The sequence below is a fragment of the Canis lupus genome, chromosome 21 (genome assembly GCF_011100685.1).
Source record: "Canis lupus familiaris isolate Mischka breed German Shepherd chromosome 21, alternate assembly UU_Cfam_GSD_1.0, whole genome shotgun sequence".
Lineage (NCBI taxonomy): Eukaryota > Metazoa > Chordata > Mammalia > Carnivora > Canidae > Canis > Canis lupus.
The window spans coordinates 36,360,299-36,386,339 of record NC_049242.1 but is presented as its reverse complement, the minus strand read 5'-3'; the positions used below and the strand labels follow the sequence as shown (position 1 = coordinate 36,386,339).

Below are 26,041 nucleotides of genomic sequence, written 5' to 3'. Positions count from 1 at the left end.
GGCAGGGTGACAGACCTGGACCCCAAGCCAGCTTTGGGTCTGTTCTCCAACAACCACGAGTGATTCTACTGAAACCTCATCAGATCAATATAACACTGTGTGTTAACTCTACCAGAATGAAAAAACAAACAACTCTCATCAGATTACACCCCCATCCTGCTCAATACCCTCCAAAGGCCTCTCCAGGTCAGAATGAAACCAAAATCCTTCCAGAGGCCTTCAGGCCCCCTTGAGCTCTGCCCTCTGACCTCGCTGGCTCCGCTCCCACGCTTTCCCCCCTCGCTGACTCCACTCCAGCCACATGGCTCCTCATGGCTCCGCAGCCACATTAGGTACACCAGGGCTTGATGTGTATGCTGCCCTAGGCCTGGGATGCTCTTCCTCCAAATGTCAGCCTGACTTATTCCCCCAACCCCATCCCCTTCTTCAGATGTGAGCCCCCTCCCCCATACTTCCATCTCCCCTTCCTCACCTTATTTTCCTCTTTACCACTTTTGCCACCTAAGATACTTATTTTCCTTATTCTCTATCACCGCCATTGGATGAAAGCTCTATGAGGTCAGGAACTCCTGTTGGCTTTTGCTCACTGAATATCCCCCATGCCTACAACAGCATCTGACACCCCACTTGGAGTTTACTAAGTTCATATTCTGCTGAATGAAGGTAGAACTGTGAATGATTACACCATGTTCCAGAAGACGGCAAACTCTGGCCAGGCCTACTAACTAGGGTAGTCATATAAAATACGACCATTGGCATGGGATACGCTTACACTAAAAAATTAGTTTTTACCCGAAATTCAAATTTAACAGGGTACTCTGTATTTTTATTTGCTGAATCTGGCAAGCCTACTTCTCCCTCCAGAATGGTCAAATCCAGGCGATCCAGGTCACCTGGGGGAGGCAGGGACTCAAGGACGTAGTCAGAGGACCAAGTGAAAAGCTATTTCCTCTCCTTAGACCTTCTCCACTGAGGTCCCATGGCGATGTGGGTCCTGCCAGCTTTGGGTAGAGACGTGAGCCCAAGCAGGCTGGGAAGGCCACCAGACAGAGCTCTCGTCACCTCCTCGACTCTCAAAAAGGAACACCTTCTCTCCCTAAATCCCCATTTGGCCTGGTCTCAGGGAGACCCAGATGCTCCCGTTCCCTCCCACCCTCTTCTGTAACTGTGGAAACCATACAGACACAGCATAAACAAGTCACTTATTCCCCTGCTCCCCTCACACTCCTGTCAGGAGCCCAGAGCGTCAGGCCCCTGACTCCAACTCTCAAGCTCTACTGGAGGCCACAGGCTCTCAGCGGGAGGTTTCTCTCATTATTTGTACATTACCGGCAGGCCACCTCACGCTACAGGAGAGGGAAGACTACATGTAGGTGAAAAACAAGTTAGTGCTTACATTAAAAATAGTGAATTATGGCATACCCATTCTACTTACTGGAAATCTACTGAAAAAGTTCCTGGATTGAGGTTCTGAATAGTCACGGATATTCAGGTCTATGTTCCTGTGTTTACTTCCAGGTTTCCCCTTGTGCTGGGGCCTTCCAAAGTGGGAGATCCCTGAGGCTTCCGTTATGTAGACCAAATCTCAAAGGACCAAGATCTCTAAGTCCCTGGCACCCAAAGTCACCCAGGCCAAGGGAACTGGGGAATTGGCGGGGAGGCGGGGTTGGGGCTGGAGCACAAGAACTGAGCTATAAGTGAAAGCACAGGGAGGAAGATCATATGCCTCGGTTTGCCTGGGAAGGTCCGAGTTCATTTCTGCTTTCCTGGTGTCATATTCTTAATACTGCCCCATTTTATTCTCTGAAGTGTTTCCGTTTGGACGTTAAAATATGTGGTCATTCTAGGCACAAGCCAAACTGGAAATGACCTCTGTGCCCTGGAACCCAGGATCTGCGGGACAGGAGGGAACATCCATGTAGGAGCAGCTGTAACCAGGCTGCTCACCCCCGGAACTGGAACTTGGGTAAGGGCATCGATGGGCAGCAGCTTCCAGTATGAAAAGCAAGGAGGGATGCCTGGGGGGCTCAGGCGGTTGAGTGCCTGCCTTCAGCTCAGGGCATGATCCTGGGATCCCGGGATCGAGGCCCACATCGGGCTCCCTGCATGGAGCCTGCTTCTCCCTCTGCCTCTGTCTCTCTCTCTGTCTCTCATGAATAAATAAGGAAAGAAAGAAAGAAAGGAAAAAAAAAGAAAAAGAAAAAGAAAAAAAAGAAACCAGACCCCTCCAGCTCCCGGGTTCTAAAAGAGCAGCTGGAAAAAGCACTGGCCTTCCCCTCAGCTCCCCTCCCGCCGCGGCCCGCACGGAGCGCATGCAGGCCCACACGTTCCCCACAGTTCCCAGGCACAGGCCACCAGGAGCCCAGTCCCATCTCAGAAACATCCTCACATTAGGGTGTTAAATGACTGAAAAGTCAGTCTTTGATCTGACACAGAGAGAGAGGGCAGGCCCACTTCTTCTGACAGGCCATGCCTCCTGTCGCTGGGTTTCCCAGCTGGCCCCAGGAGAGCAGACTGAAACAGACTTTGAAAGGAAGCTGATCCCCCCACCAGGCTCACCCTCACCCCCAACATGCCTGCCTGGGACTGCAGGGGGCTCCTCACTTCTCTCCCTGGCACCCTGCAGTCCCCACTTTGTAGTAAGGGGGGATTGAAGGGGCAGGCTGATGTCTCACAACTCAAACTACCAGAGGGGGCCCAGCAATACCCTCCCGGAACCTGGGAAGAAGGAAATCACACATCAGACCCAGATCAGATGTGGTTTAAGAAAGAGGAAGGAGCTAAACTAGGATCAGGAGTATCCTCCATTAATTCACCCTAGGAAGCCAGAGTAGAACATGTCAACAGATTCAGCACCCCAATACTCTACAGGAAATGTACTATGCTCCCACCTGTGCACTGGGAAGAGAAACTGAAATACTTGAGCATACTTAGGAATTCGGGCTCCCTGGCTCCAGCATTTGTGAGGTTTCATCTGGCGACTGGGATGCTAAGAAGACGGGCACGCCAGCATGAGCAGGATCTTGAGGTAATGACTCTTATGGCTTCATCTGGTTCTCATCTAAACCTTCTTTCCCTTTTCCCTTTTTTTCCTGCCTCCTCAACAATCTCATTCACTTTTAAGGCTTTAATTCTAAATCTTGAGAGGTTATCTTCCAAACTTTTCTCAACCCAGGGTGCTGAGTTTCCAAGTACCTGTTGGTCTCCTCCCCATGGAGAGACCCAAAGCCCTGCAAATTCCCTACTGCTCAAACTCATGACTCCAGTGCTACCCCCCTCCCCAGAATCTGTTCTTCGAAGTGTCTGGAAATACACTGTGGTCCACACACATGAAACACCTCTGTCCCTTCTCTTGCCAGGAAGCCCTACCAAGCCTTCTGATCTGTCCTGTATGTAATCTAACTGCCTGGTCTCTAATACACTCACCTAATGTACCTTTCTCATCCTAGCCTCTCCCTGTCACTCCTGCAGCCCCTGATCTAGAGGAGAAGGCTTCCTCCTTCCCTGCAGGAGTCCCACAGTGACCTGGACCTCCCTGTGGGTCAGTCATCAAGCTTCCACAATAATTTTCCTTAAGCACTAGCTGAATATCCTAAAAATGATAGCTCCCACGCCTCTGCCAGGGACGTGCTAGTCACATTGAAAACCTGATCTTCCATGTTCAGATGCAATCATCTAGCACGTCCCTCAAACTCATCCTCCCTTTCCCCCAGCATTAGCCACTCCATCCATCCTTCTCGGCACACTCCAGCCCTACCAACTCCTCACTCTTCCTGGAAACGTGTTTTCACTCCTCTCCCTCCCTCTATGCCATCCCTCCGAGAGGCAGTTCAGCCTAGTGGTTGAGAGTCAGAGCAAAAACTGTCTCAGCAGTCAGAGGGACATGGGGGCGTTCTGAGTCCTGGCCCTACCAATCAGTACCATGCGAACCTGGGTGCCAGTGTGTGTGGTTAAACATCTGAAAAGCAGCTCACTTGGTTTTCTCTAACACTGAAATAAGAAACTCCCCCCCCCCCCATAGGTTAATCCTTGGAAAAAATTCTGTGAGACGTGTAAGGAAACAAATGCATCTTAGCAGAGAGTCTTCCCGGCCTAGTTGGCACAGGTTTTCCAAGTCCTAAAAGAGGACCCACTGGTCCTGGGGCACTTATGGGTGCTGATCGCAAAGTTTTTGCAGGGACTGACTTCAATGGCATGAGGACTAGGCTCTGCTTGTCTCCTCTGGAGGGTCCAAAGGCCTCCTGCCAAGAACAAAGCGGTTCACCATTGGCTCTCCAGACACTGCCTAGAAAAATATATAGCACAGGGATGCCTTGTGTGGTTCAGCTAGTGAAATGTCTACCTTTGGCTCAAGTCGCGATCTCAGGGTTGTGAGATCGAGCCCTGCAACTGGTGGCAAGTCTGCTTCTCCCTCTCCCTCTGCCCCTCCCCCCACTCACACTCTGTCTCTTTCTCAAATAAAGACATTAAATCTAAAAGAAAGAAAAGAAAAGAAAGAGGAAAAGAAAAGAAAGAAAAAAAGAAAAAAAGAAAAAAAGAAAAAAGAGAAAAAAAGAAAAGAGAAAAGAAAAGAAAAGAAAGAAAAGAAAAGAAAAGAAAAGAAAAGAAAAGAAAAGAAAAGAAAAGAAAAGAAAAGAAAAGAAAGAAAAGAAAAGAAAAGAAAAAAGAAAAACATATAGCACAGAACTAAGATCCTGGTCTCTGTCACCCATACTACAATTTAAAAAGAAAACACACACATCTGGTTTGGGGACTCCTGGACACAAACACCCTGGCCTTTATCACACAAATGGTGATTATTCTTTTGTGAAGAGCATCTGATGTAGTGACATCTGGCTCCTGTGCTCTAAGGTCAACCACATCTTAAGGGTAACTCAGATTTATCTTAACAGTTTTGGGTACCTATTATATGCCAGGCACTTGCACCATATAACTTCACTTAACCTTTACATTTGCTCTCCTAAATCAGCACTCAGCTCCTAGCCTAGAGCTGTCACAGACTCCTCCACCCTATCACCCGACATCTGAATTGATTGGCATGTTCACCTACTTTCTTACCATTGTCTTCTCATCTCATCTTTACTACTATTATCTTTACTACTAGATTATTATTACAATGGTAGCTAACAGTTACTGACCATTGTCAAGCCATTTTCAATGGGCCAAGTAGGATGCTAACTATATATACATTCCGAATCAGCTTTATTCAGATATAATTCATTTACTATACAACTCACTAGTGGAAAGTGTGTAATTCAATGATTTTTAGTATATTCAGTGTATATATATTCACACACACACACACACAGATATATATTAATCACCCCCAAATCCTCCAGTCCTGGGTAGCCACTAGTCTATTTCCTATCTTTTTTTTTTTCTTAAGATTTTATTTATTTATTCATGAAAGACAGAAAGAGGAAAGAGAGAGGCAGAGACACAGGCAGAGGAAGAAGCAGACTCCACGCAGGGAGCCTGATGTGGGACTCGATCCCAGGTCTCCAGGATCACACCCTGGGCTGAAGGCGGCACTAAACGGCTGAGCCACCCGGGCTGCCTATTTCCTATCTTTACAGACTGGTCTATTCTAAGTATTCCACATAAATGGAACCACATAATATATAGTCTTGTGACTGCACTCTGTCACACAGCATGTTTTCAAGAGTTGTTCATGTCGCACTATGTATCAGTAATTCATTTCTTCTTATCACCAAGTGAGAATCCATTGATTGGAAATACATTTTATTCATGCCCATATTTATTTATGTCCATCAGTTGATAGACATTTGGGGTCCTTCCACTTTTGTTCTATCATGAATAACCGCTGTTATAAATACTTGTGTACTCATCTGTTTCCATTTCTTTTAGTTCTATACCTATGAGTAAAATTGCTGGGTCTTCTGATAATTCTATATTGAACCTTTTGAGTAACTGTTCCCCAGAGTGGCTATACCACTTTATATTCCCACCAATAATATAGAAGGACTCTCACTTCTCCATATCCATGGCATCTGAATTACTTATTGTCAGTCTTTTTGATCATAACCATCCTAGCGGAGATGAAATGGTATCTCACCGTGGTTTTAATTTGCATTTCCAAGATGCCAAGTGACGTTGAGCGCCTTTACAATGTGCAACCAGTCACCTGTATGTCTTCTTAGAATAAGTGTTTATATAGATTCTTTGCCTTCATTTTAATTGGATTACTGTTTTGTCAGAGTTCTTTATATATTCTAGATACAAGTCCTATATCAGATTTGACTTGAAAATATTTTTCTCCTATTCTCCAGGTTGTCCTTTTATTTCCATGATGGATTATCCTTTGAAGCACAAGAGTTTGTAATTTGATGAAGCATCAATTTATCTATTTTTACTTTTATTACTTTTACTTCAGGTGTCATATCCAAGGAGGTTGACCTAGCTCGAGGTCAGAAAGGCTTATTCCCACATATTCTTCTAGAGTTTTATAGTTTTAGCTCTTAAATTTATGTCTAAGATCCATTTTTAATTAGTGATAGTATAGGATGTGAGTCCAACTTCATTCTTTCCATGTGGATATCCAATAATTCCAGCACCATTTACTGAAAAAAACTACTGCTTCCTGTTTTGAATGATCTTGGCACATTTCTTGAAAATCAATTGACCGTAGTGTGAGGACTGGTTTCTGGACTCTTGCTTCTATACCACAGATACATGTCTAACCTGATACAAGTGCCACATTGTCTTGATTCAGACTGAATCTTTGTACTAAGTGGTGAAATCAGGAAACATGAGTCCTCCAACTTTGTTATTCTTCTTCAAGTATGTCCTGGCTATTTTGAAGACCCTTAATTTCTTTGACTTTTAGGATCAGCTTGTCAGTTTCTACTAAGAAGTCAGCTGGGGTTTTGATAGGGATTACACTGAAATCTGGAGATCAATTTGGGAATGACTATGGTCATGATGGTGTTAAGTCTTCCAATATGTGAACACAGAATGTCTTTTGATTTATTTTAGGTCTTTTAAAATTTCTTTTAACAGCATTTTATAGTTCAGGGAGTAAAAAGTTTTACACTTATCTAGTTTCATTTATTCTTGAGTTACACTATTCTTTTCATGCTGTTGTAAATGGAACTTTCTTAATTTCATTTTTAGACTGTTTATTATATTAGAATATATATTATATTGTATACACGTAATGTAAATATACATGTAATGCATATCATAAACACACACACAAGATCAAAAGGAGATCATCTTACTTCTTCCTTTTAACCTAGATGCCTTTGCTTCATTCTCTTGACTGAGAATGTCTCTGGGGCAGTCCCAGTGGCTCAGTGATTTAGTGCTGCCTTCAGCCCATGGTGTGATCCTGGAGACCTGGGATCGAGTCCCACGTCAGGCTCCCTGCATGGAGCCTGCTTCTCCCTCTACCTGTGTCTCTGCCTCTCTCTCCTCTCTGTGTCTCTCATAAATAAAAAAAATCTTAAAAAAAAAAAAAAAAAAAAAGGAATGTAAAAACGTCTCCGGCTAGGACCTCCAAGAAAACGTTGAAAAGAAGACGTACAAACAGACATCCTTGTCTTGTTCCTGATCTTATGACGAAAGCATTCAGTATCTTACTATTAAGTAAACATCATATTACTATGATGTTGGTTGTAAATTTTTCATAAATGCCCTTTACGAGGTGAGGAACTTCTCGTTGGTGTCTAGCTTATTAGGCATAGGAGTTTGTTTAATCAAAGAAGGACAGGATGTTGTCAAATGCTTTTTTGCATCTATTGAGATGATACTGTGATTTCTGTTCTTCATTCCACTGTTAAAGTGTGTTATATTAATTACTTTCAGATTTTAAACCAACCTTGCATTCCTGGAATAAATCTATTTGGTCGTCATGAGCAATCCTTTTTATATGTAGCAGGACTCAGTCTCTGAATATTTTGTTGAGAACTCTTGCATCTGTATTCCCGAGAGGTTCTGGTCAGTGGTTTTCTTTTTTTTTTTTTTTTTTTTAAAGATTTTATTTATTTATTCATGATAGTCACAGAGAGAGAGAGAGAGAGAAGCAGAGACACAGGCAGAGGGAGAAGCGGGCTCCATGCAGGGAGCCCGATGTGGGATTCGATCCCGGGTCTCCAGGATCGCGCCCTGGGCCAAAGGCAGGCGCCAAACCGCTGTGCCACCCAGGGATCCCTGGTCAGTGGTTTTCTTAGGACTTTGCCTGACTTTGTTGTCAAGGTAATACCTCCCTCAAAGAATGAGTCAGGTATATGAAGCATTTTAACAGATTATCTCACTGAATCCTTACATCAATCTTTTAAGATGGGTACTAATATGAGCCCCATTTATCAGATGAGGAAATGGAGACTCAAATATTAACATGCCCATGGCTACATTATCCAGTGAGGTGCCAGAGCCAAGATTTAAATCCAGGTATCCCTCACTCCTGACTCCATGCCTTTAATAACCATGGTGAGCTTACTCCTATAGGGCTGACTGACAAGCCCCCACATAAATCAGCCACTCACAAGATAAGGGGTAGGTTCAATCTACACTAACCAGATTCGGTGACCTGCTCACAAAGGTCTGGTAACCTGCCTTAACTTAACATCCTTCTAAACTCCATGGTGACAGTTTACTTAGTTCATTGTTCCACTTGAATGAATGAAGTGATTCATTCAGGATCTACAAAGTGATCTTAGAATAATCTGCCATCTTAGGTGGGCAGCCTGGGTGGCTCAGCGGTTTAGCGCCACCTTCAGCCCAGGGCGTGATCCTGGAGACCCGGGATCGGAGTCCCATGTCGGGCTCCCTGCATGGAATGGAGGAGCCTGCTTCTCACTCTGCCTATGTCTGTGCACACCTCTCTCTCTCTCCCTCTCCTCTCTGTCTCTCTCATGAATAAATAAAATCTAAAAAAAAAAAAAAAAAAAAAAAGAATCTGTGGAAGTGACTAAATCCAAACCCAGAGTCAGTATGGAAAAAGGAATGCACACACATATGCACACATTACACACCATTTAGAGACATCTCAAATAAGCTTATAAACACATCATACCAAATATATATGGGGGAGAAAGTTGTCAAAGACTAGTTTTCTAGGAATATGTTTTACTACTGTTATAAAAATCCAATCAGGAGGGGAAGGAGGGGGGGTTCAGTCACCAAATTAACCAAATCAGGCTTGGCAATCCTTTCTGGTTACTGAACGTCCCATTTGGGCAGAATCACTGTGATATGGATATAAAACTATAAACTGAGAAAAAGTGTCCTCCCTCCTAGCTCAGGAACAGGGTCAATAAGGTAAGAACAGAAAAACGCAGACAAGGGGATGGTGTGCTATGGGTTCCATAAGTCCTGCTTCACCGGGAGGTTCTTCAAAACAGGATGTCCTAATGGAAAGCCTCCTGGGCTCTGTGCCTCAGTTTCTTATCTATGAGAGTCTAACTGTTGCCCTCATTATTTCATTAGCATGTTGTACATGTGACAACAGTGATAAGAATGCAGGATGCAACGCCTTCTAGAGATGAAAGGTGGAATTATTATTACCAATGACTTTCACCAATTGGAACATTTGTTGAGGGCTTAATGTGTCCCAGGCACTAGGCTGAGGGCTGGAGATGCAGACGTGCCAACGACACAGCACCTGCCCCCAGAGGAGATGAAGATACAGACACATGTATAAAAACTGTGTCTGAAAGGGCTTTGACAGAGGGTTAAACATACCCACACACGCACACGCACACACACAAGAAGGAACAACTAGCTCTGTCTGTGAAGATTAAGGAAGGATTCAGAAAAGAGGGGAGTGTTTTTTACAGGGTCTTAAAAGAACCTCTAAGAGTTTACCAGGCAGAAAATAGGATGGAGAGTATCCCAGACACCAGAAAAGCACATTCTCCCCTTTTCTTTCTTTTTTTTTTTTTTTAAGATTTTATTTATTTATTCATGAGAGACAGAGAGAGAGAAGAGACACAGGCAGAGGGAGAAGCAGGTTCCATGCAGGGAGCCCGATATGGGACTCAACCGCAGGACCCCAGGATCACGCCCTGAGCCAAAGGCAGATGCTCAACTGCTGAGCCACCCAGGCCCCCAACATTCTTTCCTTTTCATTGTGTAAGTGGAACCAACACACTCTCCTACCCTAGGCCGGCAGCAATACAGGGCTACAGAGTTCAGAGAAAAGCAGGCCGCAGTTCTGTTCCATCTCGGAGGCAGCTGAAGAGTAGTGGTTAAGAGTCAGGCTCTGGAGCCAGACTGATGGGGTTCCGACCTGAGATCCAGGACTTACTGGTTGTGTAACCCCGAGCAATTCATTAACCTTCCCGGGTACCTTCGGTCTCCTCATCGGTGATACGGCAATAATCACGGGAGCTCTTCCTAAGATGCATAGCAAGGCTTAAAGGAGTTGATGTGAAGGGTCTGGAACAATACCTGGCACTCTGCAAAGCCCTGGATAAACGTTCACCATCATTACTGTGAATCCCTGTCCCAATGCCCACCCTGGGTCAGTCCAGGCCTCACCAAGATCCTTCCATGTCAAAAGTCCCATATCCCAGGCCATGCAGTCACCCCGCCTGGCAATTCCCCTCTCCACCTGACAACTGTTTGCGGCTTCTGTCTCAGGACACATGGGCACTGAGAGAATGCTTCCTAATACACGTGGCTTACGATCCAAGTCACCCAAATAGCATCTTCCATAACCAGGATCGTATCGCCACTGCCTCCTGCGTGTTGCTGAGAGACAGCAAATACAAAGGCACACAACGAAGCAAAGGGACTGTGGTAACAGTTGAACAAACACGCAATCCGATACCCCACATCTGGCATGTCCTCGGCCCCAATACCTACTCACCGTCAAATATGTTTAAGGCTGTGGCTACTTTATAGCTAACAAATGTCTTTATCAGGACATTAACGTGCACCGACCCTCTCTCAATAAAAGGAGTCATAAACAACAATCCCTCCTAAGCTGTCACGGAAGCTACTGTGTTTGTAATAGAACCATTCATCGAAGAGACGCTTGCCAAAGCCTGTCGCAACACAATAGCAGGCTAGTCACAAGGCCAAGGCAGATCCAGGGAAGAGGGCAGACACACAGTAATTGGGACCTTTCTAAAGGGCTGAAAAAGAACTCAGCTTATTAACATATGTTAAATATTACCCCGGATGCTGCAAAGCTTTGTGGGGATCAATTGCTCTCCACCCCCCCCCCCCCCAGCATTCTCTCATAAGGTAGCCTAAAAGTTCCTCTGGCCTCTGCGAAAGGCACAAGGTCTATGGAAATTTTCAGCTAATGACCAATTTCACTGCCTGTGAAGAAAAGGCTGTAATGCTATAATAAATTTTTTTTAAATTAAATAAATTGAATGTCCTCGGCAGCAGGTTTCACTGTCACACCTTTCAGACTGTGCTCTAAAAAGCTAAGGAAAAGAGGAGTAAGCCAAAAAAAAAAAAAGAGGAGCACACCGGTACAAAAAGAGGCTTTAAAGAAATAATATTTCTATAGGCTTTGAGGAATGAATTTGGTCTTATTATTTACCTAGATTTGCAGCATTTGAGAGAGGAGAAGGTGGGCAGATAAAATAATCTGCTGTTTACGCACCAAAGGTAAATACCAAGCAAATGAAACCTACCAGTTATTAATTCAGATGATTGTATCAAATGAGAATTTAGAGCACACCACAGTCTCCAGAGTATTTTCATCGTCTAAAAGCCACCTACCTCTGCCCAAAGGCAATGCAAGAACAAGACCATTTGCTAGAAATCTGTTTCAAAAAATATCAGGATCATCAAGGTAACATTTTTAAAAGAGAGCTCCCACCCCTGCCCTGGCAACCCTCCAGCATAAAGCACGTCCACTGCTCTTGCCAAGTCCGAGTTAAATGATAAACACTGGCTCGGCAGGGCACGCGCGGGGTGTTAACTCCGGTTAGTACTGGTGTGTGTGTCCCTTTGCTGTGAGCAAAGAATGGAGAGACGTTAGAAGAACGGGTAACACTCTCCTCTATCTCTCCATCGCCGTTTTTGCCATGATACGTGAATGTCAGAACCATGCCACTGGTAGTCTGGGCAGCTGACTGACACATCCAACTGTCCAGGGCACCTGTTGAACTCCCGGACCCATGTCCTAAAAGTCTATAATAAGAACACCCTGTCCTGCTTCCTGGCCCCAGCACCACCGCTCTCTGACCACCTGTCCCCAAGATTATTGCTCTGGACACCCATCCATGTTAGGAAGAGCTCAGTGGCACCAGCTTCCCTCCCAGCACCACCCTCCCGCCCACCAAGACCCTGTGATGCCCACCCCCTACATCCCCAAATGAATCCCTAGTGAACAGCCATACCAAAGTGGACCCAGGCAATATGGTTGGCTTCTAATTCTTGGTATTTTCCACATTTTTTTCTTTAAGGAGTATTGCTTACTTACTCAGAACCAGAGGAAAAAGATAAACTTGATATGATTATTTTTTCCTCCGATTCCAAAAGCAACATATGTTCACTATTAAACTCCATTAATACAAACGTATAGCACGGAAAAGGAGTCTCCAATAATCTGACCCCCCCCCCCCGTGGCATCCACTATTCCTATGTTGCAAATTCCTGTGGATTTTTTCTATGATCACACAACACATATATACATTTAGATTTACAGAGTTGGAACATTAGATCTTCAAGATAGCACCTTTACTAAAGAGACCAGTAAAACCCAATCATAATAATTATTATTCAAATAACCATCTTAAGCACGATCAATGAAGTGGGATACAAATAAACAGCAATGGTAAGAACTCAGAGACAAGCTCCAAAGTGAAAGGGAGGGGCCACAGCCATGGGAGCGAGGAAGTGAAGCTCTAGAACTGGAAGTCAGTGGGAGAAGGTGAGGACACCAAGGTCCCTCCAAGTCCCCATCCCCTTGTAGGCTGTGGAAACCGCCACTGCTCTGGGGCTGCCCACCCTCTGCAGTGCAACAGGCTCCCACTGACCGCCCCACATTGGGTGTTGACTCTGATCCAGACAAGTCTGCCCCAATCTCGAGGCGAGGGGAGGAGGTACATGCAGCCGGCTCAATCACTCCCTCCATCAAACCCAAAACACTCCTCTCTACCAGGCCAGGGAAACTTGAGCCCACGTGACAGCTTCAAAATATTCTTTCCTACCTTTCCAAGAGGCCCTGAGGGGGCTAAACCCCACAAAAGTATTGTTTTTAGAATTCAGTTCAAAGCACTTTTTCATACATAATTGCATTTTTCTCAGAATTGTTGAGAGACAGGGAGAGATTTGTTGATTTCCTCTTCCCAATCTACAGATGATGGCAACAGAGTACAAAGAGCTGTATGGCCATACAAAGATACATCACAATCAGATATGGTACGGGAACAGCCAAAGCAATTGGGAGAAGGGAGATAGGAAACATTAGTATTTTTAAGATTTTATTTATTTATTCATGAGAGACAGAGAGAGAGGCAGAGACACAGAGGGAGAAGCAGGCTCCATGCAGGAAGCCCGATGTGGGACTCGATCCCGGGACCCCCAGGATCACAACCTGAGCCAAAGGCAGACACTCAACCACTGAGCCACCCAGGCATCCCACATTAGTATTTTGTGACCCCAAATGTTCCTTCTTACCCTGCCCATTTTGCCACCTGCTTTTTATTAGTCCATATCATTTATTTACTTATACCTAACTCATTCCATTCACAGCCATGGGGTCATGTCCTCAAAGAAATTCTCCCAATATCTGGTTACTCTGATACACTTATTTACAAATTCACACTTCACTACTGTGCACTTCCACATCAAAGTGATTAATGAACCCAACGCTTATGAGGCTCATCATGTCTAACTTCTTCTTCAATGGCCATCACCCACGCTCCTATCAGTTGACCACATTTGTGGCCACACCTCGAAACTCATCACATGAAATCTCTCCACCTCTAATCTCAGATGCCTCTACCATGCATGACCACAGCCTCCTCTCCTAACTCAGCAGTGCCTCTGGGCAGTACGTATCATGATTTCGCACCTCTAGCTTCACACTGTCCCTTTCCCAACCCTGACTGGTACAAACACGCTATCACTAGTACCTTGGTGTCTCGGGTCCCAATCTTTGACAACTGTCAAAATATGGATGAACAAATAATCCTGGTTAAAAAGAAAAATGTATGTATCACAAAATCATGCCATCATGCCAACAGGCTTCCCCAAAAGTAACACTTTCCACTTCTGCAAGAATTAATTCAAAATGGATTCTGGACTTAAAGATTTTATTTATTTATTCATGAGAGACACAGAGATAGAGGCAGAGAGAGAAGCAGGCTCCTCGCAGGGAGCCTGACGTGGGACTCCATTTCTGAACCAGGATCATACCCTGAGCTGAATTCAGGCAGATGCTCAACCATTGAGCAACCCAGGCATCCCAATTCTGGACTTAAACATAAAACTGTACACTTTTTTGAAGAAGACATAGGAGAAAATCGTCAGGATCTAGAGGTAGGCAATGAGTTCTTAGACATGCCACAAAAAGTACAATCTACAAAGGGATGAAAATTAATAAACTGAATCTCATGAAAATTAAAAACTTTTCCTCTATGGGATCCCATGTGATGAAAATGAAAAAAAAAAAAAAAAAAAAAAGCTACAGACCAGGAGCAAACATCTGCAAAACCACAAGTCCTGCAAAGGATTTGTGTTTAGAATAAAGAACTCCTAAAACTCAACAGCAAAAACATAAATAATCCAATTGGACAATGGACAAAGGATATGAACAGACATTTCACCAAAGAGAATATACAGATGGCAAAAAAGCACATGAAAAAATTTTCAAAACCATTAGTCATCGGGGAAATGCAAATCAAAACCACACGAGAGATCACCACACACCTATCAGAATAGCTAAAGTCAGCAACAGTACAACACCAAATGCTGGTGAGGATGCAGACAACTTAGCTCATAGAAGAAAACATGAAATGGTACAATTGGTCTGGAAAAGAGGTGACTAGTTAAAAAAAAAAAATCCAGAAAGGCACAACTACCACTCCTGGTCATTCTGTCCCACAAAATGAAAATTAATGTTCACACACAAAACTGTACATAAACGGTGACAGCAGCTTCATCTGTAATAACCAATAACTAGAACCAGTTCATACGCCCTGAAACACACATAGCACAGAATACACTCAACAATAAAAAGGAACGAGCTATTGATACACACCAACAACTGTGGTGGATCTCCAGGGATTTTTTTGCTGAAAGGAAAAAACCAATCCCAAAAGGTTATATCCAGTACCGTTCCATCATATAACATGTTTGAAGTTTGAAATGGTAACTGAAGACTGATGAATGGTTGTCAGGAGTTAAATGCGGGGGGCCTGGGAGGGGGACAGGATAGAGTTAGGCGTGGCCATAAAAGGGCGACCCCAGATGGGACACCTGGGTGGCTCAGCTTAGCTGAGCAACCAACTTGATTGCAGCTCAGGTCATGATCTCGGGGTGGTGAGATCCAGCCTATGGAGCCTGCTTGGGAGTCTCTCTCCCCCTCCCTACTCTCTTTAAAAAAAGAAAAAGGGGAACCCCAAGGATCCTCGTGGTGTTGGGATCGTTCAGAATCCTCACTCTGGTAATGGATACTCTAACCTACACGTATATTAACACCGTACAGGAGGTAATACACCCACACACACACCACATACACAAAAACAAGCGAGAATGGGGAAACCTGAATGAGATCAATGGATTTTCACAGTGAATTACATATCAACATTAATATCCCGCTTGTGATAGGATATAATAGTTTTGCAAAATGTAACCACTGGGGGGAAATGCACAAAATGTACAAAGGATTGCTGTACTATTTCCTACAATAGCAGTGAATTTACAATGATCTCAATACAAATTTCAATTAAAAAAAGAAAATGAGGCTCTCCAGGTTTTCTTAGGGTCCCCCTGCCAATGCTGGACAACAATTTTACTGACGCCATCCCCCCCATCACCCCCCAACAGCATCTTTACTTGCTCTAGTTTTCAAGAGCCCACAACCCACCTCAGCTCACACGGCCTTACTCCCCATCCGCAGAACCCAACCATCAGGCCCTCCCTCCCTGGCCCCTCCACCTATCTGGTCCTGCCACAGTGGCTCCAGTGAAAGAAGCCCTGTCCCCTTTAAAGTCACTTTTGTCTCATCTGATAGGTCTTCACACCTTATCCATTTTTCTCCCCCGTAACCAACGGCCTCTCCCTTGTCCTAAGGGAAGTCTCCCCTGAACTGTTCACGTCCTTCAAGATACCATCTCATGGCTCTTCCTATGTGTGGCCAAACCTCTCCAAAGACTGGCCCATGGGATGTTCCATCCGAGTACAGAGGAGACATAAACTGAATAATGTTGTTTACTTCCTGTACCTAAACCTTGTAAGGACTGTTTCAAGCGCTGGTCTCATTTTCTGCTCATTTCTCTCTTTCACCCACTCTACAAATGTGCTCCTGTCCTCCGGGCCCCAGGCTGTAGCCTCCTAGCCCTGTGGCTCTCAGGCTGGCTGATGATCCAGATTACCCAGAGAGCTTTTAAAAAATGTAGATTCCCAGACTGTATACTCCCAGAGGTTCTGATTCAATCTGTCTGAGTCAGTTTTTGTTTTCTTTTCTTTTTAAGCTTCTCTAGTGCTTCTGCTGCTGCTGGTCAGGCTGGGAACCACCGATGGGTCTCCCTTTTTCTTAAAAAGGCAATCTCTTCATTGTCCCACTGCTCCAGGCACCTCATTTAAAATCCATGCCAGCTTCAGCGTGATCCCTGTGAGACTGCACCTCGCAGGACGTTCCTACCACTCTCGAAGCTTCAGAAGCCACTTCCCTGATGGTGAGCCCCCAGACAGCCTTGCTGGCCACCCATGACCAAACCCAACTCCTCATTCTTCTCCGCTCTACAAACCTGCTCCTCCTGTCTCCACTCCCCACTTCATCTTCTGGCACCCCCCCACCCCCACCCCGGCTCCCGATGCAGGATCCTGAAATCATTGCACTCCTTCTCTTTCACAAATCCCATTGGGTCAGCCAGTCCTGTTGGTTCCACGTCTGAAACTTCTCCGCCCACACTGCCAACACCTGGTTCAGGCCTCTTCCTCTCCCCCTGAGCTCCTGCAATAGTCATCGAGCTTGCCTACATGCCTGCAGAGCTGGCTTCAGTAAAACACAGGCTGAGTCACATCATCTCTCCAGGAAAAATGTAATGGCTTCCTTTTGTCCTCAGAATGAGCACCAGACACCATGGCGTGGCATTCAAGGGCCTCCATGACGCAGAGGCAGCCCACATTTCCAGGCTTGCCCACCACCACCCTCCTGGATACGCCCTTGTTTCTTTTATTATTATTATTATTTATTCATGAGAGACACACACACATAGAGAGAGACAGACAGACAGGCAGGCAGAGGGAGAAGCAGGCCCCATGCAGGGAGCCCGATGTGGGACTCGATCCCGGGTCTCCAGGATCACGCCTTGGGCCAAAGGCGGCGCTAAACCGCTGAGCCACCCAGGCTGCCCTACACCCTCATTTCTAAGAGCACCAGAGCTATGCTCTTTCAGGGTCCTGTGCCTTTACCACACTGTCCACTTAGACCTGAATGCCCTTCCCTTCTCGCTCTTCCCACAATAGCAAGTCAGAACCTAGGCTCCAGACATCACCTCCTGTGGTGCAGCAATCCTAGAGCCATGCACAAATAAATACGCATCTTCCTGCAGAGAAGAGCCACAACCTTCTACAGATCCTCAAAGGGGCCGAGAATCCAAAGTAAGTGAAAAACAAACATGAAGTAGCCTCTTCCCAAAGTTAGCTCAGAGAAGTCTGCCTCTCGATTCTTTCATTCTTCTGCATTCTCAAGTAGAGACACGTGCATTCCCCAGTCATGAATAATCACACTTTCCGTTGCCCTACCACTAAGCCATGGATAGCTCTAAGCACAGAATATACTTCCTCCCTATCACTAGGTACAGTTGACCCTCGAACAACACAGGGGTTGGGGGCACCAACCTCCTGCAGAGTCAAAAGTCCGAGAATAACTTTCGACTTCCCCAAAACTTAACTACTAATAACCAGTTGGCTGGAAACCTTACCAACAACCAATGGTCAATGAACACAAATTTTGTCTATGTATTGTATACTGTAGTCTTACAATAAAGTAAGATAAATTATTTTTTTAAATCATCAGGAAGAGAAAATACATTTACAGTACTGTACTATATTTTAAAAAACAAAACCTGCATCAAAGCAGATCGGCACATTTCAAACTCATGTTGTTTAAGGATCAACTGTAGTTAATTGTATAAACTGGCTTGGTGGGACACCTGGGTGGCTCAGTAGCTGAGCACCTGCCTTTGGCCCAGGGAGTGATCTTGGAGTCCTAGGATCGAGTCCCACGTCGAGCTCCCGACATGGAGCCTGCTTCTCTCTCTCTGCCTGTCTCTGCCTCTCTCTCTCCTGTGTCTCTCGTGAATAAATAAATAAAATCTTTAAAAAATTTTTTAAAAACTAACTGGCTTGGTTTCAGGTGATTGCTCTACCACTCATTGTGTGACCTTGAGCAATCAACTTGACCTTGGGCCTCAGCTTCCTCAGCTGTAAAATGGGGATATTCATAGTACCTACAACGTTGGGTTGTCATGAGGAATAAACAAGACAACATGTTCTAAACAAAAAGATAGTGTCTAGCTCACAATAACTGGTCACATGGGGTCAGCTTTGTTAAAGATTTTAGATCTGCTGTCCCCATTCACAAAGCACAGTGCTGGCCTAAAATAAATGAGTTACGAATCCAGGTCTTCCTGAATCCCGGGGCTCATCCACTGCGTGGCAAAGCTGTTAGAAAGCATAACTTAGTAATAGTTCAACATTCTTTTCCTTTTTCTCCCTTATGACCAATCCTTGAGCCTTCCTAATTAGCTACTTTTTACCCAGATTGCACAAAGGCTCACACACCTTGTACATAAACCTTTGCATGCCCCCCACACACATTAAACTTCCCAATCAAAATGCCAATGACGCTGGCTTTGCTATTCTCAAAAGAATCAAATTATTTCGAAAGCCCCCATTACTCATTTGTTCTGAGGAGTCCAGAACTAACCCTCATTCTAGGACTGTGCCTACTGGACAGGAATCCTTCCTACCTCTTCAACTAACATCTGTCAACATGCAACAAAAACCAGGGTTTCTTCTTTCTAGGAAGACCATTATATATACAAACATCTTTCTGCTTTCTCCCCTTTTTCCTAGCCAGTGCCCCTCCAGGAGAGGCCCTGTGGTCTCAGGATTACTCACCAACTTTTCTTTGTTTGAACCGATAATTCTGAAAAGCACATATATGGCAACCATTACTGATATACCTTCTATATCTGACAAGACAGACGGGATGGGGTCCTTGCCTTATGGGGCTTATAGTCTGTTCGAGGGACACAGTTCCTTGTGCTTCACACTTGCAGCCAATCCACTTGAAATAATATCCCAAATTACAGGTTAAACAGAAAGACGACATCAAAGATGCCACATGATGTCCAGATGCAGAAAAACAAGTTCACCTGGGGGCCTCATGCGTCACTTTTCCAAGTGGCCTGGAGATCCCACAGGGCTTGAGTTTTATAGCCATTTCCACATCAGGGCCTCTGGGGCCTCTAGATCTAGGCCAACTTCCTGGTCTTGAAAAGGGATACTTCTTCTTTTCCCAAGCAGTTTTCTGAACCAGGGGCAACCTGGGGACCACGGATTTCCATCTTTGCCTGCCTAACTCATGTTCTCCTGTCCCTGCTTGTGTGGGCCCATGTTCATGGCCCCTGCCACCCCCTTACTACTACAGCCCCCTTCCCTCCTGTCAGTGCTTCTAAGAAGTAGCAGAAGGGCCCTTCCAAGTCCAGTGTTTCCCCCAGCTGGCAGGGTTCAGATTGGCAACTGGAGAGAACTGGCCCAGAGACATCTTCCTTCTCATCCCCCCAAACCTATCCAGTCCTCAAAGCTCCTGTCTCCAGGGCTAACTAGTAGGCCTGGCATCCCAGCAAGAAAGGGGCCATCCCTGGAGCTGTCCCTAGGCAAGGACCTTGATGACATTTGCTCATAAAAGGAGAAAACCACTGCCCCACAACTGCTCTGGCCAGGCCTCCTGTAGGATCCCAAGGCACCAGAATCTTCCAGACAGCTTCCTGGCCACCATCAGGGCCAGCCTTGTGATCTAGGATCCTCCCTGCTGCGTTATTTGAGAAGCTTTCTTCCTGCCAGCATTGGGCCAGGTGCCCTGGACACTGGTGGCCAAGAACAGGCTTCAAAAGGCTAAGTGGAAGGTGACCATCTTCAAAGGGCCCTCAGACTTCCCAGAAAGCTCTGGCACACAGCCCTGACCTCAGGTCAGTTTCCTGCAAATGAACTTGGTGACGGCTCCATGAGGGCAGGGACCGTGTCTGTCTGGTTCACTGCTGCATCCCCGACAACCCCTAGCACGGGGCAGGAATACAGGCGGTGCTCAATACGGATTTGTCAAATTAACATCTAATGACCTCTATCAAGGAAGGAGTGAAGGTGAGTGGAAGAGACGCCAGATTTGGGGGTCAGACAGATGTGGATTGGAATCCTTCCAGCTATAACCTTAGAGGACTCCTGGGCATGCTCTTCTACACAGCGGGGATTAGAATCCCCACCTCAAAATGCTGCTGTGAGCGGTAGATGGAAATCACATGTGAAGCCTGTAGCCCAGCTCAAGGCAGAGAGCACTCTGTTTCCAGTTCAGAGACACCTCTTCAGCTCTCACTCGATGTGGGACACTGTCCCAACAGGGTAGGGGGAGTCCCAGATCACAACTCCTTTATTTTATCTCTTACAACAATCCCGTGAATCAGAAATCTATTTAAATCCCTTTTGTGGTTGTGGAAATAAAGGCACGAGGAGAAAAAGCAACTTTCCCAGAGTCTGATATCCAGAAGTGGCAGGGCCAAGCCTCCTAGCAATTCCAAAGTCCAACATTTTAAGAGCTACACTTTGCTGTCTCTAAAGCTGTTGGGTCAAGGAATGTTTGCTTCTGTCTCTACCCTGGTTTGATTACGGGAGACACTTGACCACACTGCTGGACTAGGGTTTTCAGCTGCAAAACAAAAATGCATCCGGTAGTCCAGCGGTTCACGGCTTTGTCTAAAACGAATGGCCTGTCCCCGTGAAATTCAATCTCAGACAAGTTTGCTGATCAAAAACTTCTCTCTCATCCTGTCCCTGCTATCTCTTCTCCAACTATCTAATTGAAAAAGAGACACACAACTATGTCAAAATAGGAAAAAGGAAAGAAAGCAGAAAGAGCCTGGGCTTGCACGCCCTCAGGAACAGGGAAGTCTCACTCTCCTAACTATCCCTAAGGACAGCTGCCCACACAGAGGGGCCCGGAAGAACTAGTCTGTCCACATGGAGGCCAACCACATCGAGTCTCATGCATCCAAGCAGCAGAGAGAGAACTGAGCCATCTCCTCTAATGCCCCAAACCTCCTCATACTGAGAGCTTTCCGTATTTCGCCTCCATAAGACTGCATTTGCCCTACTCCAACCACAGAGGAAATGTCATTACCAAAATAAATCAGCGCTGCACTTGACCTTGCTTCTCAACTGGCTCAGGATTAGTCACATCACAATGCACTCTACAAATGCTCAGAAATAGCAGAAAAACCCCCTCATGTCAAAAACCCTTGGTATTTCACTAAAAGGCATTAAATTATTTTGATTTTACTCCATGGAATCTAAAATGCTCTCAGTGTTTTCATTTTCAAAATGCTGAAAAGAAAAAATACGCTCTTAGGACCTTAGGAATCTCCAACTCCTGGTTCATGGATGGTAAGATGGGGAGCAGGCCAGAAGTCAAGGAACAGTAGCTCTGGCCCCACATGTTCACTGACTCAGTCCCCAAGTGGCAGAGGCTTCCCTGTGGAGGCTCTAGAGGCAAACTTCTCTCAACCCTCAAAGTCATAGGCAGGTCAGGAGCAGCCCAGACATCTGGGCCAGTTCTCCTAAGGGCCTAGTCTTCAGCTCCCAAATCCCTGCTAACCACCATGGTTCCCTCTCAAATTAACAGTAGGAGCACAATTCCTCCACGGTGGCCAATGAGATGGGGTTGAGGGTGGGTGTTCTCTACCCAAGGCATCTGCTTGGAGATGGCAAGGCTTGAAAGTCCCTGCAGCGCATGCATTTCCTGCATGCCTCCATCTGCACACATGACCCTGCAGTTGTAATCCCTAGTGGTGCTTGCTCAAGAGACCACCCTATTTTCAGCCAGGTTGGTCATTAACACGGTAAGTCAATGGAATGCAGACTAAAGGGGAAAAAAAGAATCCATATTATTAATAACAAGTGCTCTGATGGGACACCTGGGTGACTCAGTGGATGAGCATCTGCCTTCCGCTCAGGGTGTGATCCCAGAGTCCTGGGATCAAGTCCCATATCGGCTTCCCCGCAGGGAGGCTGCTTCTCCCTCTGCCTGAGTCTCTGCTCCTCTCTATCTCTCATGAATAAATAAATAAAATCATTAAAAAAAAAAGTGCTCTGAGGACGCACTCAGAATCTGGTTATCATGGGTACTAAAGACATACACCCACAACCAGCACTGCATCTGTCACCATACTGGTCACTCTTATGGAGGTACAAGTCACAAAACAACAGTAATCACAGAACGTACAGGTCCCAAGGACCCACAGACATCAACTACTTGACTCTCTTTCTCTTCAGGGGAGAAAACAGAGACGCAGGCCAGGGGTGAAGACTGTCCACTGTTGGTAAAGGATTCAAAGCCAAAGCTTTTCAGTTAGCTTTCCATATTTAACCCAGTGCCTCTGACACACAATGACCCACATGAGCTCTTACACACTTAGTGGCACACCAAAAAAAAAAAAAAAAAAAAAAAAATTTATTTCTATGATGGTCTTCTAAGGCAGACTGGCTAAATCCAGCACGGCTGCTTCCTAAAAAAGTAAAATCAACAGAGAAGAAAATGGAACTGGAGTTGACAAAATTAACCTTTGCTTTGAATTAAGTTCCCAGCCCAAAACCTAAGGTGAAAGCGCCTTTCTGGTGTTCCCTGTGAGAGGTGAGGGGCAGTGGTCACTCCCGACCAGGATGTCCGACGCTAGGCCACTATTTCAGATTACAGTTTCTGGGCAACAAATGGGAGTTGTACAAGGAAGAGCAACCTGAAGCCACCTTCACAACTACTAGTAAAATCAGCTTCAAAGAAGGCTCCAAGATTAAAGTACTTTCCTTTGCCTTTAGAATGGGTGGAGGGGGGGTGTTTGCATTTTTTTTTTGCATTTTTAGATAAGAAGATAAGAACTTGCAAGCACAGAGCCAGGCTGAGAAAGGGGAGCCCAGCAAAGATACACACACACACACACACACACACACACACTCAGAGGCCCTGAAACTTTGTGCCCACAGCAGCTGCCATGTTTCACCCTGAGTCCATTTCACGAATGGACACGAAGAAGCTTCTCTGGCAGCAAAGGATCACATGAGAGCATAAGACAAATGAAGACTTGAGCGCTCTCTCTTTCTCTCTCTCTCTCTCTCTCTCTCTCTCTCTCTCTCTCTCTCTCTCGTGTGTGTATGTGTGTGTGTGTGTGTGTGTGTGTGGCACTGACAGGCTGGATACTCTAATGCTGCAGAAGGCAAAATTTCCCTTGTTTCCATTACATCATCCAAGTTAGAGCAGGGGAGGGCGGGGAACACAGCTGGTAGCAGCTGCACCACCATCTGCTTTCTCCGTGGCCGCGTGTGCTAGTTTGAGCAGCAGCCTCCTACAGCTCCTGACTGAGGAGGCGCAGTATTAAAGGTACAACACCCTATTATGGAAAACCTTCCAAATTATTTAGAAATAAATCTCTTCTGCGATAAGTTAACAACCTCAGGCAGGTTGCTGAGCCAGTTCTCTTTGAGTTTCGGGTATTTGTTTGCATCTCTTTAGACTCAGCTACGGTGCAAACTCTTTCAACTCAACGTGCTCAATTAGACAAGCAGAACGTACAAGCAACCACCTGCCATCTGCTTCCCAAAAGGTAAGCAGCCAAAAAGTACACGTCTGCAGCTGGAAGCATTTACGGAAGGAGCAGGGGGGTATAGTCAAACCCAGCACACAAGCCCCCCCGGCCTGGCGGATGGCTACCTGCTGCTGCCTTGGGTGTCCCAGGCCATTTTGTTAACCAGTCTTGTCTTCTGGGGCACACACGAAGCTTCCTTTGAAACACACTGCGAGGCATCCCCTTGTAGAAGGGGAGACTGGTGAGACCCTGGGGGTTAACACCACGTCTGGCCACTCAACTGCAAACATGCAACAAAGTGGGAAAGTGGTGGTTTGAAAGTTTGATCAAGCTACACACGTCTCATCTGGCCTACATGGGGTTGTGTTTAAAAAACAAAAGTGCTGGCTGTTAGACAATGAGTGATTTTCATATATAAACATCTATATTGCTAGCTCTTTTGGTGGTAGTGGAGGGGGGGAAATCAAGAGATTTGTCGGCACGATGCCCCATTTCCATGTGGCACCAGTCAATTACCAGCTAAGAGCTGAGAGGCCCCCCATGAGATGGGGCATGTGCTCTGAAGAACTAGCCCCACCCGTGGGTTTTTGCATATGCCACCGCAACTATATCCCCACCTGGACCCTGGGAGCCTTTGCTATAATCCTGTTGAGCATGAAGAAGGACAAGAAAACCTCACTGAATGATTTAACAATGATCTTTTAGTGACTCTTCAGGTTGGTTGAGATTCAGCCCCTTGGATGGCCAACTAAAATTCTACAAAGATCATTCAACCCAATACAATGATGGGATTTCAGAAGGCTAGCCGCAATCATCCCTTATGGCAAAAGCACATCGTAGCATCTCAAAGGAGCATTCCAGATCGCTTACCATACATCTTGCCTTCATCTGATAAGATGATTTTCCTCCTCCCACATGGTGGGTAGATAGCCAAGGCCTCCTGAAAGCTCTGCTCAATGTCGGGGCTCCAGACCCCCTCTGCATCATTGTCGATTGGCTTATCCGCAGAGTCGCTCATTCTTTCCATGTTTTCGGCAGGGCTCTCACTGCCGCTCCAGCTGCTGGGCTCAATTTTGGCGGTTGGATTTTCCAAGCCGAAGCCTGGAGCCTTTTCAAGAAAATAAACCTAAGAGAGAAATGAAAAGATAGTGTAAGGACAAGGTAATGGCCAACAATACTGCTCTTACTAGTTCTATTACCGATCTTTCAGTCACCAGCTTTGCTTGGAGAAGAACTCCTAGTGGAGAGTACAGAATTTTGGGATGGATCTAAGTGGCTTTTGTCATTTACCTATCACATTAAACACGCATACACAAATGCAACGGCAGGCAGAAACTGGACCATCTTCACAGATGTGAGGATGGTCCTCACTTGGGGTTACGCGTTCACAGTGAATGCTGCAAAACCCCTGACTAGATGCCTACCATCTACCAAAGAGCACTTTGCTCAAGGATAACCAAATGTCCACAGCAAAACAAGTTGTTTGAAAGAAAATAAAGTAGGAAACAAAAGATGTCGTCTACCCTACCATGGCAATAGGCACGATAACTCGAAAACGTCAAGCCACCCTATTTGTCATGGAGAGCACCGAAATGCAAGATGGTAGCAGGATGGTAGGAGGAGGAGATTGTGTTGTTATCACAAAAACTCGTTTCACTAAAACAGTGATGCCAACTGCCCTGGATCTGCTCCTCGATAGCATTTTTCAGCGGGGCTTCTGCCCCATACAGTCGGGCCACTTTGCCACTCCAGCTTCTAGATCATAAACCTTGGAGCAGGGATCCCTGGGTGGCGCAGCGGTTTGGCACCTGCCTTTGGCCCAGGGCGTGATCCTGAAGACCCGGGATCGAATCCCACGTCGGGCTCCCGGTGCATGGAGCCTGCTTCTCCCTCTGCCTGTGTCTCTGCCTCTCTCTCTCTCTGTTTGTGTGTGACTATCATAAATAAATAAAAATTAAAAAAAAAAAAAAAAACCCCTTGGAGCAGGGACCAAGTTGTCCCCAGTCCTGCCTTCCCTGAAAGCACTA

At 45.7% G+C, this 26,041-nt stretch overlaps 1 protein-coding gene across 7 annotated transcripts in view; it reads right to left on the bottom strand.

Annotated features, from left to right (window-relative positions):
- TEAD1 (TEA domain transcription factor 1) overlaps positions 1 to 26,041 on the bottom strand; it is a 269,759-nt gene that overhangs the window by 157,083 nt on the left and 86,635 nt on the right. For all 7 annotated transcript variants that reach the window (XM_038569059.1, XM_038569061.1, XM_038569063.1 and 4 more), the window contains exon 2: positions 24,885 to 25,140. In XM_038569059.1, coding sequence (XP_038424987.1) covers positions 24,885 to 25,041 — 157 coding nt within the window. In that variant the 5' untranslated portion in view covers positions 25,042 to 25,140. The remainder of the gene's footprint in view (positions 1 to 24,884; positions 25,141 to 26,041) is intronic.